Source organism: Chlorocebus sabaeus, chromosome 24, assembly GCF_047675955.1.
Source record: "Chlorocebus sabaeus isolate Y175 chromosome 24, mChlSab1.0.hap1, whole genome shotgun sequence".
In the NCBI taxonomy this organism is placed as follows: domain Eukaryota; kingdom Metazoa; phylum Chordata; class Mammalia; order Primates; family Cercopithecidae; genus Chlorocebus; species Chlorocebus sabaeus.
Genome location: NC_132927.1, coordinates 67,482,875 through 67,503,771, shown reverse-complemented (window position 1 = coordinate 67,503,771; position 20,897 = coordinate 67,482,875). Strand labels below are relative to the sequence as shown.

Sequence of the window (20,897 nt, the reverse complement as noted above, 5' to 3'; positions counted from 1 at the left end):
ATAATTATCTACCACATTTTGTTTATCTATTCATCCATCGATGGGCACTTGATTTGGTTCCTCCTCTCGACTATCGCAAATAAAGTGCTATGAGCATGGGGGGACAAACACCTCTGAGTCCCTGCTTTCCTTTTTAGGGGTATATGCCTGGAAGTGGAATTGCTGGACCCTATGGTATTTGCTATGTTTAATTGTTTGAGCCACTGCCATCTGTTTTTGATAGCATCTGCACCATTTTACAATCCCTCCATCAGGGCGCAAATGTCAAACCTGCATTCTTGATTTACCCCTAAACATGCCAGTCTTCCCCATCTCGGTTCACAGCAACTCCATCCTTTCAGTTACCAGGCCGTAAACCTTAGAGCAAGCCCTGATCCTTCTCCTCACACCCACATCCCATCCATCTGGAAATCATGTTGACAGCAAAATAGATACAGCATCTGGCTACTTCTCACAATACCCCCAGCCCTCTGTATCTGTACCTAGTGTCTCTTTAGGTTCCTTTGAAACCAGAACTTGAGACTTGGGTGCAGATGGTCTCTTGGGAGATGGTGCCAGGAAGCATGTGGGAGGAACAGGGAGAGTGAGGCTGGGAAGGAGGGAACGTGCACCTTCAAGGTTGCTGCTCTAGGGAGTGGGGGCTCAGTTCCACTAGGACCTGTGTGTCTCCAAAAGATAGGGGACAGGTCACTTAAACTCAGGTCCTGTCCCCCAGGGGTTGAGGGTGCCCTGAAGCCATCAGCCAGTGATTCCACACGGCTTTGGAGAGGCCCTGCAGGGCCCTAGCTTGTGGGGGGCCCAATTGGGTCAATGTGACTCAGAACTTCCACTGCAGTGGCGGCTGAAATCAGAAGTGGGGTTGAAGGGATGTGCCATGAGGCACCCCCACTCCAAACCGTCCTCCTCTCCCACCTTCCATAACTCACCAGTCTCCCATTTCCACCCTTGTCTCTGCACCCCAGTGATCGCTTACAACTCACACAGAACATGGCTGTCCCCTACTCAAAGAAATCCCAGGCTCCCCATCTCACCCAGAACAAAAGCCCAGCTGCCCACAGGGTCCTGCAAGGCCCTGCCCCATCTGGTCCCTGTTACCTCTCTGTCCCTTTTCCTCATTCACTCCAGGCCAGTCAGCCAGCATGTCATCCTTTCTTAAACCCACTGGGCCCCCACTCCACCTAACGGTCTTTGCCCCAGCCACTGCCACAGCCCAGGATGCCCTTCCCTCAGCCAGCCCAAGCCTCACGCCCTCATCATCAACCTGAATTCTGGAGTCAAAGGCCACCTCCTCCAGGGGGTCTTCCTGGCCATCCTGTTTAAAGTGACAGCTGTCCCCCACTGCTGCCACCGCCCAGCCCCTCACTTTCCAGTCTCCTCGTCCTGGTCCATTTTCCCCATGGCATCATCACTCGAACACACTGTGCCTTCATCTTACATGTTGTTTCTTGTCTGTCACACTCTGCTGGAAGATACTCTCTGTGGGGGCAGGACTGTTGTCAGTTTTGCTCACGGGTGGATCTCAAGAACCTAACAGAGTGCCTGGCACATACTCGAGCTCAACATACATTTGCTGCATGAAATGGATTCTGCATGTACAGACACAGGCTTTTGGAAACTTCTGACATAACGGCTGCTTTAGGGTATGCCTTACTGGGTTTAAAGCCCTTTTTAAATGCTAAAAGGAAGAAACATACCTCCGAAGAATGCATTTTGAGGGACACAGAGCGATCGGCAGTGGGAGGCAGGTGAGATTCACCAGGCTTCCAGCTCATGCCTGGTAACACTTCCTGCAGGAGGGAGGTGAGGTGAGCGGCGGTTGTTCACATGGAGCCTGAGGCTGATTCGGTTACACGGATAGTGGAATTACAGCCTCGAGTCTCCAACACCTGCAGCAATAACGCCCACTGGGTGCTCCTGGTGCAGCCCTGCCCATCACAACCGGCTGGGACTGCTGTCTAAGCCTTTCAGCCACTTCACACTCCACTACCCTCCGCAGCTCTGGTGGTCCAGGGCTGCCCCTGGTTGCTAATACTCGGCAGGTCATTCCCCCCATCGCATAGGGAGAACAGCAGGTGTGCAGGAAGGATCCCATGCTTTGGAGCCTGGTGGATCCAAGTTCAAATTCCAGCTCGCCATTTCCACCTGGGAAAATCCCCTGGACCTCTCAGAGCCTCGGTCTCTTCGTCTATAAAATCGGGTATGCAGCTTACAATGGAGTTGTGAGCTGGAAGGAGAATGCGCTGTGCTGCAGATGCGGATTCACTCCAGCCTCCGTCCACAAAGCCCATCTGGGGAAATGGACCAAGCGCATCTCACTGCTCACCTTGCTCAACAGCGTCTTCAACAATCTTCTGGTGCAAGTTCCAGGCTCTCTGGTCAACGATTATGGCTACCTCCTTCTCCAAGGCCTGCAGGAAGGCGGCCAGAGCAACAGCTCCTGGTGGGCCATCTGTCTCTTCCGGAGGCTCATGATTGAAATGCGTCGGGAACCCAGTGGTGATGAGCACTGAGCGGGCATGGGACAGCGAGAGAGAGGCCTTCAGCAGCTCGTCTTTACAGAGCAGGTGTCCAATCCCCCGGTTCCCTGAAATGACAAAAATAAAATAGAATGTAAAACTGACTCTTTACTTTTAACATTGTTTTTATGTATTTATTTATTTATGATGCGGTTTTGCTCTGTCATCCAGGCTGGAATGTAGTGGCACGATCACAGCTCACTGCAACCTTGAACTCCTGGGCTCAAGTGATCCTCCCGCCTCAGCCTCCCAAGTAGCTGGGCATGCGCCACCATACACCGCTAATTTTTTTTTTTTGGCACTTTTTTAAAAGATAGGGCCTTGCTGTGTTGCCCAGTCTGGTCTCAAACTACCAGGCTCAAGCGATCTTCCCACCTTGGCCTCCCAAAGTGCTGGGATTACAGGCGTGAGCCACCACACCCAGCCAAAAGTGATTATTTTTAAAGTAAAAACTTTATAGTAAGAGTAGTTTGGGTTTTTAGTTTGTTTGCTTTGTTTTTTTGAGGGCTGCGGCAGAGACTGCAAATTGCTCACCACAGTGTATTCTACCCCCGCCCCCTGACCCCAGCAGTGAAAGAGAGAGGGGTCAATGGCTGAGGAGCCTCCCTTCAGTCAGGTGTGGCTGCAAGATTGGGTTTTCTCTACTGGATCGTGATGGAAGTGACACATGCCACCTCTGGGCCTGGCATGCACCTCCACACGCACCTCCAAGCTCGTTCCCTTTTCCTGGCGGCTGGAGTATTGACAGCCAGAACCTCCTGGGGGTCACAGGATGTAATGGCAGACCTGCAGGGTCCCTAAGTGACTGAGTGGGGCAGGTCCCCTTCCTGCTGACCCAGGACACTCACCCTGGAAGACCCACCCTGGCCTGCTGTGAGGAACACATTTCTGTTGTATTTGAGCAAAGCATCCCGGGGCTTCTAGGTTACAGCAATCTAGCAACCCCTAACTAATACAGGGAAAATATAAGAGGGAAGGGAAACAGTACTGTCTTAGCTGGGGATTCCCTCAAAGAAGACCCCTAGCACAAGGACCTGGGCACAAGTATTTCAGTGGGAGGTGATCCCAGGAAATGCAAGCGAGAAGATGGGGAAAGGGGAAAAAAACAGCAAAGGATTGTGAGTGAGCAAGTTAACTTCAAAGGCAACCAGGGCTCAGCGCGGCTTGAGATTCTCTAAGAAACGGTGGGGTCCTCGGAGGACAGGGAGACTGGGCATTTACTCACCTGCCCGTTAGGGCGTTGAGTCCTCTGCACCTCCAGGCTGTGCCTGCTGTGACGAGGGAGACTCTGGAGGGACAGAGGGCATCCTCAGATGGAGCAGAGAGACCCGAGCCCCTAATGTAAGAGGCTGTCATGCTGGGAGCCACCCATAATTCTATGCAAGTGAACCCAGGTGGCCCAGAGGATACAAGTGGGGAAGCTGCGGTGTGTGCTACAGATGCCCACCAGTGGCTGCCAAGCCAGGCAGCCACTCTCATGAGGTCCCATTGTGCCTTTGTCTACATTCAGGTCACCTCAGAGCAAAACAGTGCATGCGAAGGCAGACTGTGTGACACAGAACTTCCACTCTGGCGGTGGCTGAAATCAGCAGTGGACTGAAAGGACGTGAGAGGACGCTGGCTTACAGTTGAGGTGCCTGGAGAATATGAAAGACGCGGGGTGGCTCACGCTTGTAATCCCAGCACTTTGGGAGGCCGAGGCGGGCTGATCACGAGGTCAGGAGTTCAAGAGCAGCCTGCCCAACATAGTGAAACCCCGTCTCTACTAAAAATACAAAAATTAGCCAGGCATGGTGGCAGGCGCCTGTAATCCCAGCTACTCAGGAGGCTGAGGCAGGAGAATCGCTTCAACTTGGGCGGTGGAGGTTGCAGTGAGCCGAGATCGTGCCACTGCACTCCATCCTGGGCAACAGAGTGAGACTCTTGTCTCAAAAAAAAAAAAAAAAGAAGATGACATGGGGTTTGGATTTCTGTTATGGAGGAACAGTTCCAGACTTAGGACCAGGAAACTTGCATTCCAGTCCAGGTGCTGGCATATTGTAGCTGTGTGACCTTGGCCTCATCCCTTGACCTCTCTGAGCCTGTTTTCCCACATGGAGAATGGGAGGTAGTCCAGGTGTAGGAGGGTCACGGGGACATAGCCCCTCACATAGTGTGCTGGGAGGAGTGGACACTGGAGCAGTGCTATCTGGAGGGTGATTTCTCTCTTAGATTTGTGCATTCCACTGGAGCCAGTGAGTCACTTCTTGTGCCCACTATTCCTAACAAAGTCATCATGGGCATGTTCACAAACAGAAGGATATTCATCACCGCATTGTTTATGGTATTAAATAACAGCATATAAATAAAACAGCAGAACATTTGTAAAACGAAATTTTAGGTCAGGCATGGTGACTCACATCTGTAATCCCAGCACTTTGGGAGGTTGAGGCAGATGGATCACCTGATCTATCACCTGATCCATGGTCAGGAGATCGAGACCAGCCTGGCCAACATGATGAAGCCCCATCTCTACTAAAAATACAAAAATTAGCCGGGCATGGTGGTGCACACCTGTAATCCCAGCTACTCAGGAGGCTGAGGCAGGAGAATCACTCAAACTTGGGAGGCAGAGGCTGCAGTGAGCTGAGATCGCACCACTGCACTCCAGTCTGGGTGACAGAGCAAGACCCTGTCTCAAAAAATGGAGGGGGGCAAGGAGAAGAATAACATTTTTAAGTAAAAAAATTGGGATGTAACCTACTTCCTAGGGCACATGAGCACCAGAGGGAGAAGAGGAGAGTGAGAATTTGGTCAACTGTAAATTGGTCAATACATTTATGATGATTTTATCATCAGTGCTAAAATCATTACTATAAACCCTATATCCCTTCATATTCCCCAGGCACCTCAAATGCAAGCCAACATCCTCTCAAAAATGACTGAGTGGGCCTATTCTTATGCCCAGTGAGTAATGCTCAAGACGCTGTTATGAATCTTCTATCTGCTTATTTAATATAGTGGGGATCAAAAGCATCTGTTGTTCTTGAGGATTAAAGACAGTCCTTAACAGATGACATCAACACATCCAACAACTGTAAATCTGCCTCCCCCAGCATCATTCTTCAAGCTTCGTCTTACAGTCTGCACAGCATTGATGGATGGTGTTTGTGGCTGAACTCTTAGCTCATTTTATTAAGCAGTGGGCGCACCACATCCGCAATAAATTTACTTCCCAATTACTTTTTTTTTTTTTTTTTTAAATCTGAGCTAATGATAGAGTTAATAATTCATCTTCCCTCATGACCCTGTGCTAAATGGAGAGCCATCAGCTTGGGTAAGAATGTTTGTGAAGGAGAAGGTACGGCAGAAATTTAAAAAAATATATCCACCCAGAGCACCAGGAGCGGTGGCTCCTGCCCGTAATCTCTACACTTTGGGAGACTGAGGAGGGAGGATTGTTTGAACCCAGGGGTTCAAGACCAGCCTGGGCAACACAGGGAGATCCCATCTCTACATCCATCCATCCATCCATCCATTCTTCCTTTCTTCCTTCCTTCCCTCCCTCCCTCTCTCCTTCCCTCTCTCCTTCCCTCCCTCCCTCCTTCCCTCCCTCCCTCTTCCCTCCCTCCTTCCCTCCCTCCCTCCTTCCCTATTTCCATCTCTCTCTCTCTCTCTCTCTCACATCTTGCTCTATTGCCCAGGCTGGAGTGCAGTGGTGCAGTCACGGCTCACTGCAGCTTCAACCTCCTGAACTCAAGTAATCTGCACACCTCAGCCTCCCCAGTAGCTGGGACCACAGGTGTGTGACGCCACCACACCTAGCTAATTTTTTTATTTTTTTGTAGATAGGATCTCTCTACATTGCCCAGGCTGGTCTTGAACTCCTGACCTCAAGTGATCCTCCCACCTCAGCCTCCCAAGAATTAGGCATTTCTAGGGCTGGTCTGCACTGTCAGATTCGTGACAGTGCTGGCCAGCAGGGGAAGGTCTCAGCCTGTCTGTTTTGGGGCTCTGCCCAGCTGCCATAGGCTTTAAACTGGCACTGGAATCAGTCCTGTCTGGGCCCTGGGAGTCTGGCCCAGAGAGCTGACCGCTGATGTGCAGGCTGGCCTCACCCCTCAGCTCTCCATGGAGGTCGGCCACCATTGATCCAGGTAGCTACCTGGATCTCCCCACCGGTCCACCTGACTTTGGGGAATGAGAGTCACGTGGGCCGGGGGGGAGGTCACATATGCCTTCTCTCCAGTCATTCCAGGTGCCAAGGGTGGTTTGTACCCCAGGTTTAGGAGCACGGCCCATGAGAAGGTCCAGAAGACGGACTGGGGTGTGAACCAGGAGTCACTGGAGCACTCTTTCAACTGCCCAGGCAAGACTGTGACTTACCGTTTACATCAGATTCTAATTTAGCTGATATTTATAAATCATGGGCTTGAAGTCAGCAGACATGGGTTCAAGTTCTGCCCTGACCACCTACTAGGTATGTGGACTCTGGTAAGTCTCTGCACCTTATCTGCCTCAGTTTCCTTATCTGTTAAATGAAGTTAATCATAGCTGCCTCCACATAGAGTCATTGGGAGACTTTAACAAGATGAAACGCTTAAATGCTTGCTGGCAGCCTGATGCCTGGCACAGTACAACTTGGTAGGTGACACCATTATCCTTTTTATGCATCACAACCCAGAGAGGGAGGCATAATTGTCATTACTCCTGTTACGCTGATGAGGAAACTGAGGTATGGTCTACGCGGTAATTCTCTCATGAGTGTCTGCCAACAAAGGAATTTACCACGCACAATGGCAGGTGAAACTGCAGTCTCTGCTGGCCACCTGGGATTAGAAATTCAGCCCTTAAATGAAGACATAGCTGGAAGTTAAAAGCCCCTCAACCAGCTTTCAGCAAACCTCTAACTGGAATCAGCGGGGCCAGGCGTGGTGGCTCATGCCTGTAATCCCAGCACTTTGGGAGGCTGAGGTGGGCAGACCACTTGAGCTCAGGAGTTTGAAACCAACCTGGGTAACATGGCAAAACCCCGTGCCTACTAAAAATACAACAACAAATTAGCCGGGCATGGTGGTGCCGGCCTGTAGTCCCAGCTACTCAGGAGGCTGAGGTGGGAGGATTGCTTGAGCCTAGGAGGTAGAGGTTACAGTGAGCCAAGATGGCAACACTGCACTCCAGCCTGGGCAACAGAGTGAGACCTTGTCTCAAAAAATAAAATAAAATAAAATAAACAACTAATTGGAATCAGCAGGTCCCCTAGGGGATCTCACCAGCCCTCTCCCATGTACAGAAGGCCAGTGGTTCCAAAGCCACAGAAGGGCTATCCTTCCTCTGAGATGCGTTATACAATATACAAGTTGACTGCAAACTGTTATGAGGCTGTGGCTGTAGGGTCCTGCCCCACTGGGATCCCCAGAGAAGTAATCCTGCCCCTACCACTATCCCTGCTGCCTAGTATACAAATAATCTATTCCATGCCCAACCCCAGGGCAATGGCACAAAAGGGAGAGATTAGGGACTCATTAAATCCATAGAGGACAGGCTGGGTGGTCCACGCCTATAGTCCCAGCACTTCGGAAGGCTGAGGCAGGAAAATCACTTGAGCCCAGGAGTCCAAGACCAACCTGGGCAACACAGTGAGACACCGCCCTCCCATCTCTAAATAATAATAATAAACTACATAAATAACTTTTTTTAAATGGTGGCAGTTGCCTACCTAGAAACCATTCTCTCTTTTTTTCTTACCTAACTCCATCTGCTTCTGGCTGGCAACATGCCCAGCAAACAAACTCAACGAACTTCCTCACATGTTTAGTGTTAAAGTTTAGAACAACAAGAAAAAGCCAAAAATGACTGGGCGTGGTGGCTCACACCTGTAATCCCAGCACTTTGGGAGGCTGAGATGGGTGGATCACCTCAGGTCAGGAGTTCGAGACCAGCCTGGCCAACATGGTGAAACCCTGTCTCTACTAAAAACACAAAAATTAGCTGGGTGGGATGGCACATGCCTATAGTCCTAGCTACTCAGGAGGCTGAGGCAGGAGAATCACTTGAACCTGGGAGGTGGAGGTTGCAGTGAACTGAGATTGTACCACCACACTCCAGCCTGGGCGACAGAGTGAGACTCCATCTCAAAAAAAAAAGAAAAGAAAAAGCCACAAAGAAGAAAGCAAGGCTGGGCACAGTGGTTCACGCCTGTAAACCCAGCACTTTGGGAGGCCAAGAGTTCAAGACCAGCCTGGCCAACATGGTGAAATCCCATCTCTACTAAAAATACAAAAATGAGCCGGGTGTGATGGTGCATGCCTGTAATCCCAGCTACTCAGGAGACTGAGACAGGAGAATCACTTGAACCCGGGAGGCAGAGGTTGCAGTGAGCCGAGATCACACTATTACACTCCAGCCTGGGCAATAGAGTGAGACTCTGTCTCAAAAAAAAAAAAAAAAAAAAAAATCACTCATAATAGCACTACCTAGAGACCATCAATGTCAGTATTTTGGTGTATTTAATTTTAGTCTTTTTGAGATTTATATGCAGTATCAACATTTAAAAAATCATGCTGTGGAGACATTTTGCATCCTGCCTTTTTCACTGAAAATTATGTCAGTGGTCAGTTTCTCCAGGTGCAAATGCGTTGTTTCTTACCTGGGTCTATGCCGATCACAGACTCTAGTTCTCTGATCTTCTGAGAAGCGGACACTGACGCGATGCTGTAGTGCAGAGGATCTTGGGAAATGTGATGGACCTCTGGAATTCTCTCTGGGGTGAGACAACCAGCTGGAGTCTTTGTATCCTTCAGGTCAGTCATAACCGTGCAGCCTGGGATGCTGGCAAAAGCCAGTGGGGTCTCTAAAACACACAACAGGAGGATCTGAGCCCAGCCACTTCATCGAGTCCAGCCTACCCTCATCTAGCCCACTGCTGATAGGCAAGATGGCGCCTGGTCATCAGCTCGGCCTAAGCACTCCCTATACCACCTGTTGGCACCAAGGTCAGAATGAGCTGGTTGATGGCTACATCGAGCTCCATTTACACAGCTGCCTCTAATCTCTAGGAAAGTAAAGACGAGTTGACTATGGGTTGAAAAGAAGTGCGATACAGCCACAGCTGTAGCTAGAGCTCTAGGCAATTCCATCAATTTAACCCATGGAGATCAGGAAGTAGTTACTGGATTCTTAAAACTCATGACGCCATCTTGCTTTGCTTTCCAGCAAACGTTAGATTTGGAACCCTCTGTGAGCATCGTTTCTATTTTTCCTTATGGCAGTTACATTTTGTTTTCGTTTATGTTAATTTTATTCTTTAAAGACTCTTCCTTGTTAGATTTCAGGCAATGTGAAACACTATAGCATAGTTATTAAGAAGTGGTTTTAGCATTGTGAATATACTTGAATTTGGGATGTGACTTTATTCTTTTTTTTTTTTTTTTTTGAGACAGAGTCTTGCTGCGTCACCCAGGCTGGAGTGCAGTGGTACAATCTCGGCTCACTGCAACCTCCACCGCCTAGGTTCAAGCAATTATCCCGCCTTAGCCTCCTGAGTAGCTGGGATTACAGGCACCTGCCCCCACGCCCGGCTAATTTTTGTATTTTTAGTAGAGACGGGGTTTCACCATGTTATCCAGGCTGGTCTCAAACTCCTGACCTCAGGTGATCCGCCCACCTTGGCCTCCCAAAATGCTGGGATTACAGGCATGAGCCACCACGACTGGCCCGACTTTATTCTTTAAACCTGTTTCTTTGACTGTAAAGCAATGATAATGCCTCATACGGCTGTTGTCAGAAAGAAACTGGAAAATGTACTTAAAAGTGTTTAGCAGGCCAGGCACGGTGGCTCATGGCTGTAATCCCAACACTTTGGGAGGCCAAGGAGGGTGGATCACCTCAGGTCAGGAGTTCAAGACCAACCTGGGCAACATGAGGAAACCCTGTCTCTACTAAAAATACAAAAATTAGCCCAGCATGGTGGTGCACCTGTAATCCCAGCTACTTGGGAGGCTGAGGTGGGAGAATTGCTTGAACCTGGGAGGCAAAGGCTGCAGTGAGTCGAGATCGCATTACTGCAGGCCAGTCTAGGCAACAGAGCAATACCGCATCTCAAAAAAAAAAAAAAGTGTTTAGCACACTCATGTGGCTTAAAAAAGTAAAAACAAAATTAAGTTTTTAAAAAGTATTCAGTCAAGTGCTTATTTCAGAGTAAGCCCTCAATAAATGATGGTTTGCATAATTGAACAAGCACCATATATATATATATCCATATATATGTATCCACTGTGTGTATATATATGTATCCACCATATATATATATATACACATATACACACACACACACTTTTTTTTTTTTTTGAGACAGAACCTTGCTCTGTCACCCAGGTTGGAGTGTAGTGGTGCAATAGCTCACTGCAACTTCTGCCTCCCGGGTTCAAGCAATTCTTCTGTCTCAGCCTCCTGAGTAGCTGGGATTATAGGCGTGTGCCACTATGCCTGGCTAATTTTTGGATTTTTAGTAGAGACAGGGTTTTGCCATGTTGGGTAGGCTGGTCTCGAACTCCTGACCTCAGGTGATCCTCCTGTCTCAGCCTCCCAGAGTGCTGGAATTACAGGCGTGAGCCACTGCGTCCAGCCTCATATATAAATTTTTTAAAGAGACAAGGCTCTTTCTCTGTTGCCCAGGCTGGAGTACAGTGGTGCAACAAAGCTCATTGCAGCCTCAAACTCCTGGGCTCAAGCAAGCCTCCTGCCTCAGCCTACCATAGTGCTGGGATTACAGGCATGAGCCATGGAGCCTGGCCTGAATCACACAGTATCTTACTCATTCTTAGTTTCTTGTGCCTGGCTCATTAAGTGCTTAATACCATACTATTTACCTCTTCTGCCTTCCTCAGTGTCATTATCATCCTTGAGTACTCATCTCCACTCAGCTGTATGCTCCTGGAGAAGAGTGACCATTGCTCATGCATCTCAGGATCCCACAGAGTGCCTTGCACATAATAGGTGTTCAACAAATGCACATGTGAATTGAGTAAATACTGGATTTCACAGGAACAATAAAGTATCTTTTCTTTTCTTTTTTTTTGAGACAGAGTCTCGCTCTATCACCCAGGCTGGAGTGCAGTGACGCGATCTCAGCTCACTGCAAACCTCTGCCTCCAGGGTTCCAGCAATTCTCTTGCGTCAGCCTCCCAAGTAGCTGGGATTATAGGTGTGTGCCACCACGTCTGGCTAATTTTTATATTTTTAGTAGAGACAGGGTTTCACCATGTTGGCCAAGCTGGTCTTGAACTCCTGACCTCAAGTGATCCAATCACCTCAGCCTCCCAAAGTGCTGGGATTATAGGCATGAGCCACCATGCCTGGCTTAAAGTTTCATATTTAATAGAAAGCCAGAGTCAGCCAGTACTTCAAAATAAAAATCTGATAGATACATAACTTTTAGATCTGACGTGTAAGGGAAAGAAGTCATGAATCTGAAGAATGTAATCATCGCTTGTCTGTGTTTTGAACGGCACCTAAAACTGGTCACTCCAAAGCCAGCTACACGTCAGAACAGTCAGCTCAGAGCGTGACACAGTTTTGCTCCCATCAGTTGTGAGGTCCGCAGCAAATAATATATTGCTAATCGAAGTTTAAATATTGAAGTTCAAGGTAGGCATGGTGGTTCATGACTATAATCCCAGCACTTTGGGAGGCTGAAGTGGGAGGATCACTTGAGCCCAGGAGTTCAAGACCAGCCTGGGCAATATAGTGAGACCCCATCTCTATGGCGCATGCCTGATGCCTATAGTCCCAGCTACTCCAGAGGCTAAGGTGGGAGGATCGCTTGAGTCTAGGAGGTCAAGGCTACAGTGCACTGTGATCGTGCCACTGCATTCAGCCTGGGTGACAGAGTGAGACCTTGTCTCAAAAAAAAAAAAGGAAGTTTGAGAATGATTCAAGGTTGTCCATGTCTGATGTCATTTGTTCTCATCTATGATCAACTGTGCTATCGCTGTCAGAATTAAAGGGCTGGAACATGCTGGGGTGCCCATGGCAGTGAGATCTCCTCTGCAGGGCACCTGCCAAGGCTGATGGTGGGAAAGTGGTGAGGCCAGTGGGCTGGGGGACGTTTACTAAACGTGGGTGTATGTGTCTACACACTGCCCACACACACACTCAAAAGACCATGAGCGCCCAGAGGACTCCATCCTGTCCCAGGGAGCACTGTAGTCCCGAGGCCTGGGTGCATGCCTGGCACACAGCACGTTCTCAACACATGTACTTAAATAAATGAACGAATGGAATCCTGTGGATCTTGGCAGCCATGCCTCTTCACCACATTAGGGATGATCTTTCCCTCGCATGAGGCCATTCTGATAGCTGAACTCTCATGAATGCTTTCAAAATAAATTAAAGTAACACTAGATTCTATGCTTATAGTGCAAGTGTGGCTGGCCTGGCCAGAACTTTCCAGTGTCCATGACCATGGTCTGCAATGGCTGTTATTTTTCATGTTTCTGTCCCCTTCCTATCGTACTGTGAGCTAGGGAGGGCGCCCTCGTGTGTCTCTTCATTGTAATATCACCTAGGCCTCAGGCCTTGTTTATAATCACCTTGCAAATACCAAGGGAAATTACTTCTTTAGTTACATTTCTTGGCTTCACCTTTGTTTTCAAGGCCCCATCAATCTCCAAAATGTCTCAAAAAGCCAAGCTAAAGGTTAGTTTTCCTGCTAGAATGGGCTGGGATGCTTCAGCAGATAAAAATATATGTTTAATTAAAACGGCTGAGGCCGGGCGCGGTGGCTCAAGCCTGTAATCCCAGCACTTTGGGAGGCCGAGACGGGCGGATCACGATGTCAGGAGATCAAGACCATCCTGGCTAACACGGTGAAACCCCGTCTCTACTAAAAAATACAAAAAACTAGCCGGGCGAGGCGGCGGGCGCCTGTAGTCCCAGCTACTCGGGAAGCTGAGGCAGGAGAATGGCGTAAACCTGGGAGGTGGAGCTTGCAGTGAGCTGAGATCCGGCCACTGCATCCAGCCTGGGAGACAGAGTGAGACTCCGTCTCAAAAAAAAAAAAAAAAAAAACGGCTGAAGTAGTGGCTCCTGCCTGTTATCCCTATGACTCAGGAGGCTGGGGCAGGAGAATCATTTGAGTCCAGGACTTTGAGACCAGACTGGACATTGTAGCAAGACCCCATCTCTACAAAAAAATTCTAAAAATTGGTTTGGTATGATGGCATATGCCTGTAGTCTCAGCTACCTGGGAGGCTGAGATGGGAGGATCACTTCACTGCAGAGGTTTGAGGCTGCAGTGAGCTATGATGATGCCACTGAACTCAAGCCTGGGCAATACAGTGAGGCCCTGTGAAAGAAAGAAAAGAAAGGAAAAGAAAAGGAGAGAGAGAGAAAGAAGAAAGAAAGAGAAAGGAAGGAAGGAAGGAAATACATTTAATCAAAACATATTTGAGGCTGGATGTGGTGGTTCATGCCTGTAATCCAAGCACTTTGGGAGGCCAAGGTGGGAGGATCACTTGAGGCCAGGAGTTCGAGACCAGCGTGGCCAACATGGCAAAACCTCGTCTCTACTAAAAATACAAAAAGTAGCCAGGTGTGGTGGCATGCACCTGTAATTCCAGCTACTTGGGAGGCTGAGGCATGCCTCCCTCGCTTAAGCCCAGGAGACGGAGGTTGCAGTGAGCTGAGATCGTGCCACTACACTGCAGCCTGGGCAACAGAATGAGACTGTGTCTCAACAAAACCAAAAAACCAACAACGACAAAAAAATTGAGTTGTAAGACAAAGTGCTCCAGCCCTGGGATTAAAAGAAGGAAACCAGGCCAAGCATGATGACTCACACCTGTAATCCCAGCACTGTGGGAGGCTAAGGTGGGCGGATCACGAGGTCAGGAGATAGAGACCATCCTGGCCAACATGGTGAAACCCCGTCTCTTATAAAAACACAAAAATTAGCTGGGCGTGGTGGCACGTGCCTGTAATCCCAGCTACTCAGGAGGCTGAGACTGAAGAATTGCTTGAACCTGGGAGTTGGAGGTTGCAGTGAGCTGAGATTGCACCACAGCACTCTAGCCTGGCAACAGAGTGAGACTCTGTCTAAATAAATAAATAAATAAATAAATGAAGGAAACCAGAGAGAGAATCACTGTAGCTGTAGGCCTCTGTTTTGTGTTTTGTTTTATGGCTTTATTTTTAAATCACTGTACCGTGAGAATATGCTTTCAAGAACTGGACCCCACTGGGCTCCATCCTAGGGCAGAGCGATTGCCCCGGTATCCCCCAACATACCACAGCTGCTGAGAGCTCCGAGACTGGTCAGTGGAGAAGGCCAGAACACTGGAACCTCCCCTGGGGAACACACCACGGCATCCCCGTAGGCAGGTTTGGAAAGCTGTTTGATTCCCAACAGTTCTGCAGATGGAAAAGGAAAATGTAATTCCCTCAGCAGGGAGCATCCAATTAGAACTGGTTGAGTAGTTTATGGTTCTTTCTCTAAAACAGAAACTCAAATTGCAGGATTATTGTAAATGGTATTTGAGGAAGAGGTGAAGGAGAATAGGGATTGAGGCTTTGACAACTCAGGGTTCTCCATAATTTACAGTCCATGTGGAGTGCTGGTTTCAGAACACAGAATCTCAAACTTCACGGCGTGATTTCTGGAAGGATCCTTGGGTGCGTTGAGCCTAGTACTCTCATTGTGCATGCAGGCTGCTACCAAAGCCAGCCTTGGGGGGTTGACCTTGGTCCAGGCTGGGTCACATCTCATGTACCTAACCTCAGCTGCTTGACTACCAGCAGCAACCTAATCCTGAAGACAGCAAAGATGGATGTGCTGGGCCCAATCCATCCCCACTAATGATAAAACTCCTCAGCAGACACCATCCTGGTGGGCGGCTCTGCAATCACCCTCATGTGATGAAGCTAGCAAGTGCTGACTGCGTTTTCACAAAAGGGTAGGTTCTGTCTAATGTTGTTGGTTATGCAGCTGAGCAAGTTCAGGTATACCAAACTTGGACCCTCATCCAAGGCCCAGTCTCAAACTCTCATCAGGCCCTCTAAGAGGCCTGCACAGCTTCTTGATATTGGCTCTTCATGTTGGATGTGTTCACTCACTGTCAGATTGAGTTAATATGCCAGGGATCAATGGATTTCAGCTCAAATTAACATTTGGAACAAACCCATCTCCTACCCAAATATACCAATGAATAGCAGCCCAGATTAGACGTTGCTTCGAGCTCAAATCTCCGGACAAAGAGCCCTGCTGCCACCCTTGGCTTCCCCCAACCCCAGATTCACTGGAAGTTCATAGGAGCTTTACATTTATCAAAGATCTCCCCAGTGGGTGAGCGTGTAGAGAAAAAAACTCTATCTAAATGGTGTGTTTCCTCTGCTCTCACACCACAATAACAGTCACCAACACAGAAGACTCCTGTGATCAAATCTGTGGGGGTTTCTCCCCACCATCAAGCAGGAGGCACCAGCTGGGTTCCCTCCAATTCCATTCCACCTGGGGATAGCATCAGAACCCATGGGTTGAGGGCTCAGTCCCCAAGGCCACCCCCCTACAGACACCAGTTGCAAGTCTGGGCCTCCAGAACTTCTGACCAACTGGCCTCCAGTTTGATTAACCCTCTTTGGGTTTGATGAAACCCAAACTCTTTGAGTTTGATTAATTTGCTGGAGCAGCTCGCAGACCTTGAGGAAACATTTACTTATGTTTACCAGTTTGTTATAAAGGATATTGCAGGCAGGGTGCGGTGGCCCATACCTGTAATCCCAGCACTTTGGGAGCCCAAGATGGGCAGACCACTTGAGGCCAGGAGTTCAAGACCAGCCTGGCCAACATGGCGAAACCCCATCTCTACTAAAAGTGAAAAATTAGCCAGGCGTGGTAGTGGGCGCCTGTAATCCCAGCTACTTGGGAGGCTGAAGCAGGAGAATCATTTGAACCCAGGAGACGGAAGTTGCAGTAAGCTGAGACTGCAACACTGAACTCCAGCCTGGGCGACGGAGGGAAACTGTGTCTCAAAAATAAATAAAATAAAATAAAATAAAATAAGATAAAATAAAAGGATATTGCAAAGGATACAGATAAAAAGATGCCCAGGGCGAGGTGTGGGGGAAGGAGCGTGGAGCTTCCGTGCCCTCCCTGGGCACCACCCTCTAGGGACCTACATGTGTTCAGCTATGTAGAAGCTCGCTGAAGCCTATCCTCTTGGGGTTTTACAGAGGCTTCATTACATGAGCATGATTGATTAAACCATCAGCTGTGGGTAATCAGCTTGACCTTCAGCCCCTCTTTCCTCCCTGGAGGTTGGGGGGAGGGGTGGAGCTGAAAGTCTCAACCCTTTAATCCTACCTTAGTCTTTCCCGTGACCAGCCCCACCCTGAACCTATCAGACAAAATATAGCATTTTGGAAGTTCCAAGAATTTTAGGAGCTATGAGCCAGGAATTGTGGACAAAACCCAATATATATTCGTTATATATATATATATATTTATTTTTTTCCTATATATATATTAGGCCTCCATAAAAACCCAAGAGGATATGATATATGTAAACTTACACCACAGTGAGACTGGCTATTCTGCCAAGGGTGGCACCTTTCAACCTGAGGGGCATCTGTAAGCCCAGCCCCGAGACAGCTGCCGGAGCCTTTGAGCCTTGTTCAGGGCTTTGCCCCTGGAGACCCCTGGTAAAAAGAAAGACAAGCCGTGGGGGCTCAGGAGCATGGCAAGCTCCTGTCTGCTCCTCAGGCCCAAATCCAAGAGAGGCTGTCAGGATCATGGGCAGGAGTGAGAGACACTGACCTGGGTCGCCGATGTGAACAGGTTGCCCCTGCTCACCCCCCAGGGAGCAGCAGGCCCGCACCAGCCTTTCCAGCTTGTCCTTGGGAATGGGCCTCATTGTGACCACCAGAGGGCAGCAGAAGCCAGCATGGGTAACACAAGGCACTGTTGTCTGACCAAAAAAAAAAAAAATCAAGTGAAAATGTTAAAAAATGGAATTAGCACAGATCCAAGCTCTGAGCACCAAGAGTTCAAGGCAGCTAAATGAAGGAGGAGTAGCTGTTATAGAAATTAGCTTCTATTTTTATGTGACATAGAGAGGGGGAGTTTGCTGCTAATTACTGGTTTAAAATAGGGAATCTTAACTTTTTGTGTGCCACGGACCCCTTTGGTAGACTAGTACAGCTGTGGACCCCTGGTCAAAGTAATGCTTTTAACTGTATACAAGAAAATGCACAGGATTCCAAAGGAAACCAATTATCCTGCAAGCACAGTTATCAAATAATAGAAAAATGTGGCCGGGCACGGTAGCTCACAGCTGTAATCCCAGCACTTGGGAGGCCGAGGTGGGCGGATCACGAGGTCAGGAGTTCGAGACCAGCCTGGCCAGCATGGTGAAACCACGTCTCTACTACAAACACAAAAGTTCGCCAGGCATGGTGGCACGCATCTGTAGTCCCAGCTACTCGGGAGGCTGAGGCAGGAGAATTGCTTGAACCCAGGAGGCAGAGGTTGCAGTGAGCCGAGATCACACCATTGTACTCCTGCCTGGGTGACAGAGCGAGACTCCATCTCAAAGAAAAAAAAAAAAAAGGAAAAATGTGAGACAATATGCATGCTTCCTCAGTAGCAGCCTAAGAAACAAGATGCCAGTTCGACTATCATTGTAACTTTGAAGTAGTGATCAGCATATAGGATATTTTTGAGACATCAGGAGGAACTCTAATGTGATATGAAGATATCTGTGATTTCCGTTGCCAGCCATGAAGTCACAGGGTCTGCTGATACGACAGCCGTTTGCTGCCTACATTCATAATTGAAGGAAATGCTAAATGTGGGTCGAGGTTATGAAAACAAAAATGAGGCTGGGCACAGTGGTCCATGTCTGTAATACCAGCACTTTGGGAGGCCAAGAAGGTTGGATCGCTTGAGCCCAGAAGTTCAAGACCAGCCTGGACAATACAGCGAAACCCCATCTCTACCAAACAAACAAACAAACAAACAAACAAAAAAACATAAATTAGCTGGGTGTGCTGGCGCATGCCTGTAGTCCCAGCTATTCAGGAGGGTGAAATGGGAGGATCTCTTGAGCCCAGGAGGTTGAGGCTGCAGTGAGCTGTGACTGTGCCACTGTCCAGCCTGGGCAACTGAGCAAGGACTATCAAAAATAAAATAAAATTAAAATAAAATAAAGTAAAGAAGGGAGGGAGAGAGGGAGGGAGGAAGGGAGGAGAGAGGGAGGAAGGGAGGGAAAAGAAAAATGTACTTTTTTTTCTATCCAGTATCATGGAGCCTCTGAATTTTTCCAGGGACTGCAAGGGCCGTGGACCACAGGTAAACAGCCTCTGGTGAATCAGGGGCAGAGGGAGGCAACTGAGAACATCACAGTAGGAGCTGGTGTCCACTCTGCCTTCTAAATCCACACCAGCGACAAGCCTGTCTCCAGACCCCATGGAGCACGGCCTGGTTCCTGCTGCCTTAACAGATGTTGCCTGGTTTGATCAGTGTGACTTTCATCGGTGTTTCGCTACCCCACCCCACCTTCTGAATGGTTTCTGGTGCCTGCAATAGAGCTTATGAAAGATTTAGGACATGGCCAGGACTGTAATCCACTGTGAAGTCTTGGCCACCACCTAAAGAGCTTGCTATCACCACCCTGGCGGCAGCGGGATGGAACCTCAGGGTGCCTGCCAGCAGTGTCTGCATCATAGCACCCAGGAGAGGGGACGTGCTGGAGCCACTGGCAGACCCAGGCAGTGCTCCCCAAGGCTGAGACACATTCCATCTGGGGGTGGCCAGTGGAATCCCAGATGGCTCCTGGCCATCTCTCCCTGGAGCCCATGGGCAGAGGGGTCGATATTAGACTGAAAGTTATTTGATAAGCATCGGGGTCAGTGAGGCCGTGTTGAGGACTTACTATGGGCACTTACTTGCACCTTTGTAGGCAACAAACAGCTTCCATATCAGCAGACCCTGTGACTGCAAAGCATCATTTAGTTGTCACATCTCTGCTACTGACTTGTACAGATGGGAGCCAGGAGTTCTGGGTTCCCATCGAGCTTTGGGACTTGGGCAAGTCCTTTTCTCTCTTTAGACCTCGGTTTCCTCATCTAAAATGAGAATCTGCAAGTGGAGCCATGGGGCCCTCTCAGCTCCCACCTCCTACAAAGAGTGGTGTGTTCCAGAGCCAGAGCCTGCCGCGGGTGCCCGCCAGCCACTGGGGTCCCATCCCCACCCTTCCCTAGCTTCAAGAGAACCGCTCGGGCACACACTTCACCCATGAGGGCAGCACAGACTATGGGCAGCTTTGTTTCTGATCAGAGGCAGCTGGGGCCTCTCTGGCAGGAGCCCAAACCAAGACATTTTAATAAACGTCCCAGAGTCCAGGACAAAATCTCTGATCCAAGTCCTCCATAAATAAAGAAACCTGGAGCCTGGCTGTTTATGCTGGCTGACCACCGCTGGAGCACAGCGAACTCTCAGACTTCACCAACAGATGTCCAGGAAGGGTCTGTGGAACCAGGGAATCGAGTGCACTCACCTTGACAAGTAAGGGCTGGAAGAGGCACAGCAGGCACGTCCCAGAGAGGCCGGCTGTGCTGTGTTTGTGACTGCCAGAGGCAACCTCCGGCCAGGAACATGACCCGGCTTTCTGGACAGAGACCTAACCCAGGAGGAAATGCCTGGCCGAGGCTCTGCCACAAATCCCTGGGTATTGACAGAGCCAGGCTCATTCCCCGTGGCTGAGGCTCACCCGAGCCAGGGGGGATTAATAAAAATCTTGCTGAGGTGCCTGAAGTTAAAGGAGCCAGAGAAATCCCAAGCGGGTTTGGTTTATGGCACTGAACCATGAAGAAGGACCACACTGGGTGCTCACGGCGGTCCCAGAGGTGCGTGGGACCAAAGCTGGCTCAAAGAGATCGATCATTTCTCCTGGGCTGCACAGCTAGAAAGTGGCTGAGCTGGGGCTGGAGCTTAGGTTTTCCACCTCCCGTGCCCGTGTTCTCTCTGCCCCAGGAAGATGTAAGTTGATCTGCATTTTCAGGCCATTCTGCCCTTGTGGGTTGTGGGCTGTGTCCCTACCTTGTATGCAGCTGCCTGGCTGTGACCTGCTGGGTCTCTTCTGGGGAGCCCTGCTTTCTTCAAGGCCTCTTCCAGGGAGAAGCTGCAGCCCAAGAGGAAGGCCACCATGTCCTTCAGCTGCTCTGAGTACTGCTCCAGCGAAGCCAGGCTGCCGGTGCAGGCACCGAACTCGTATTTCCAGAACTGGGGACGGCCCATCCTGTAGACACAAGGGGAAAGCTGGGAGGGCCCCAGACCCTCACTGTGGCCCCTGATATTACACTATAGAAGGACTGTGGAGAGAGAAGAGGATGTCTAGTGCTGAAATT

General features: G+C 49.3%; 1 protein-coding gene across 10 annotated transcripts in view; it reads right to left on the bottom strand.

Moving 5' to 3' along the window:
* Nucleotides 1–20,897, bottom strand: part of DGLUCY (D-glutamate cyclase) — a 162,213-nt gene that overhangs the window by 31,712 nt on the left and 109,604 nt on the right. For 9 of the 10 annotated variants that reach the window (XM_037984394.2, XM_073011267.1, XM_073011264.1 and 6 more), the window contains 5 exons: nt 20,590–20,788; nt 17,308–17,458; nt 14,784–14,906; nt 9,145–9,348; nt 2,324–2,584 (listed from right to left, as the gene is read on the bottom strand). In XM_037984394.2, the coding sequence (XP_037840322.2) occupies nt 2,324–2,584; nt 9,145–9,348; nt 14,784–14,906; nt 17,308–17,458; nt 20,590–20,788 (938 nt within the window). Of the gene's footprint in view, nt 1–2,323; nt 2,585–9,144; nt 9,349–14,783; nt 14,907–17,100; nt 17,190–17,303; nt 17,459–20,589; nt 20,789–20,897 lie in introns of all 10 variants that reach the window. The other variant, XM_073011268.1, reaches the window with a different exon arrangement.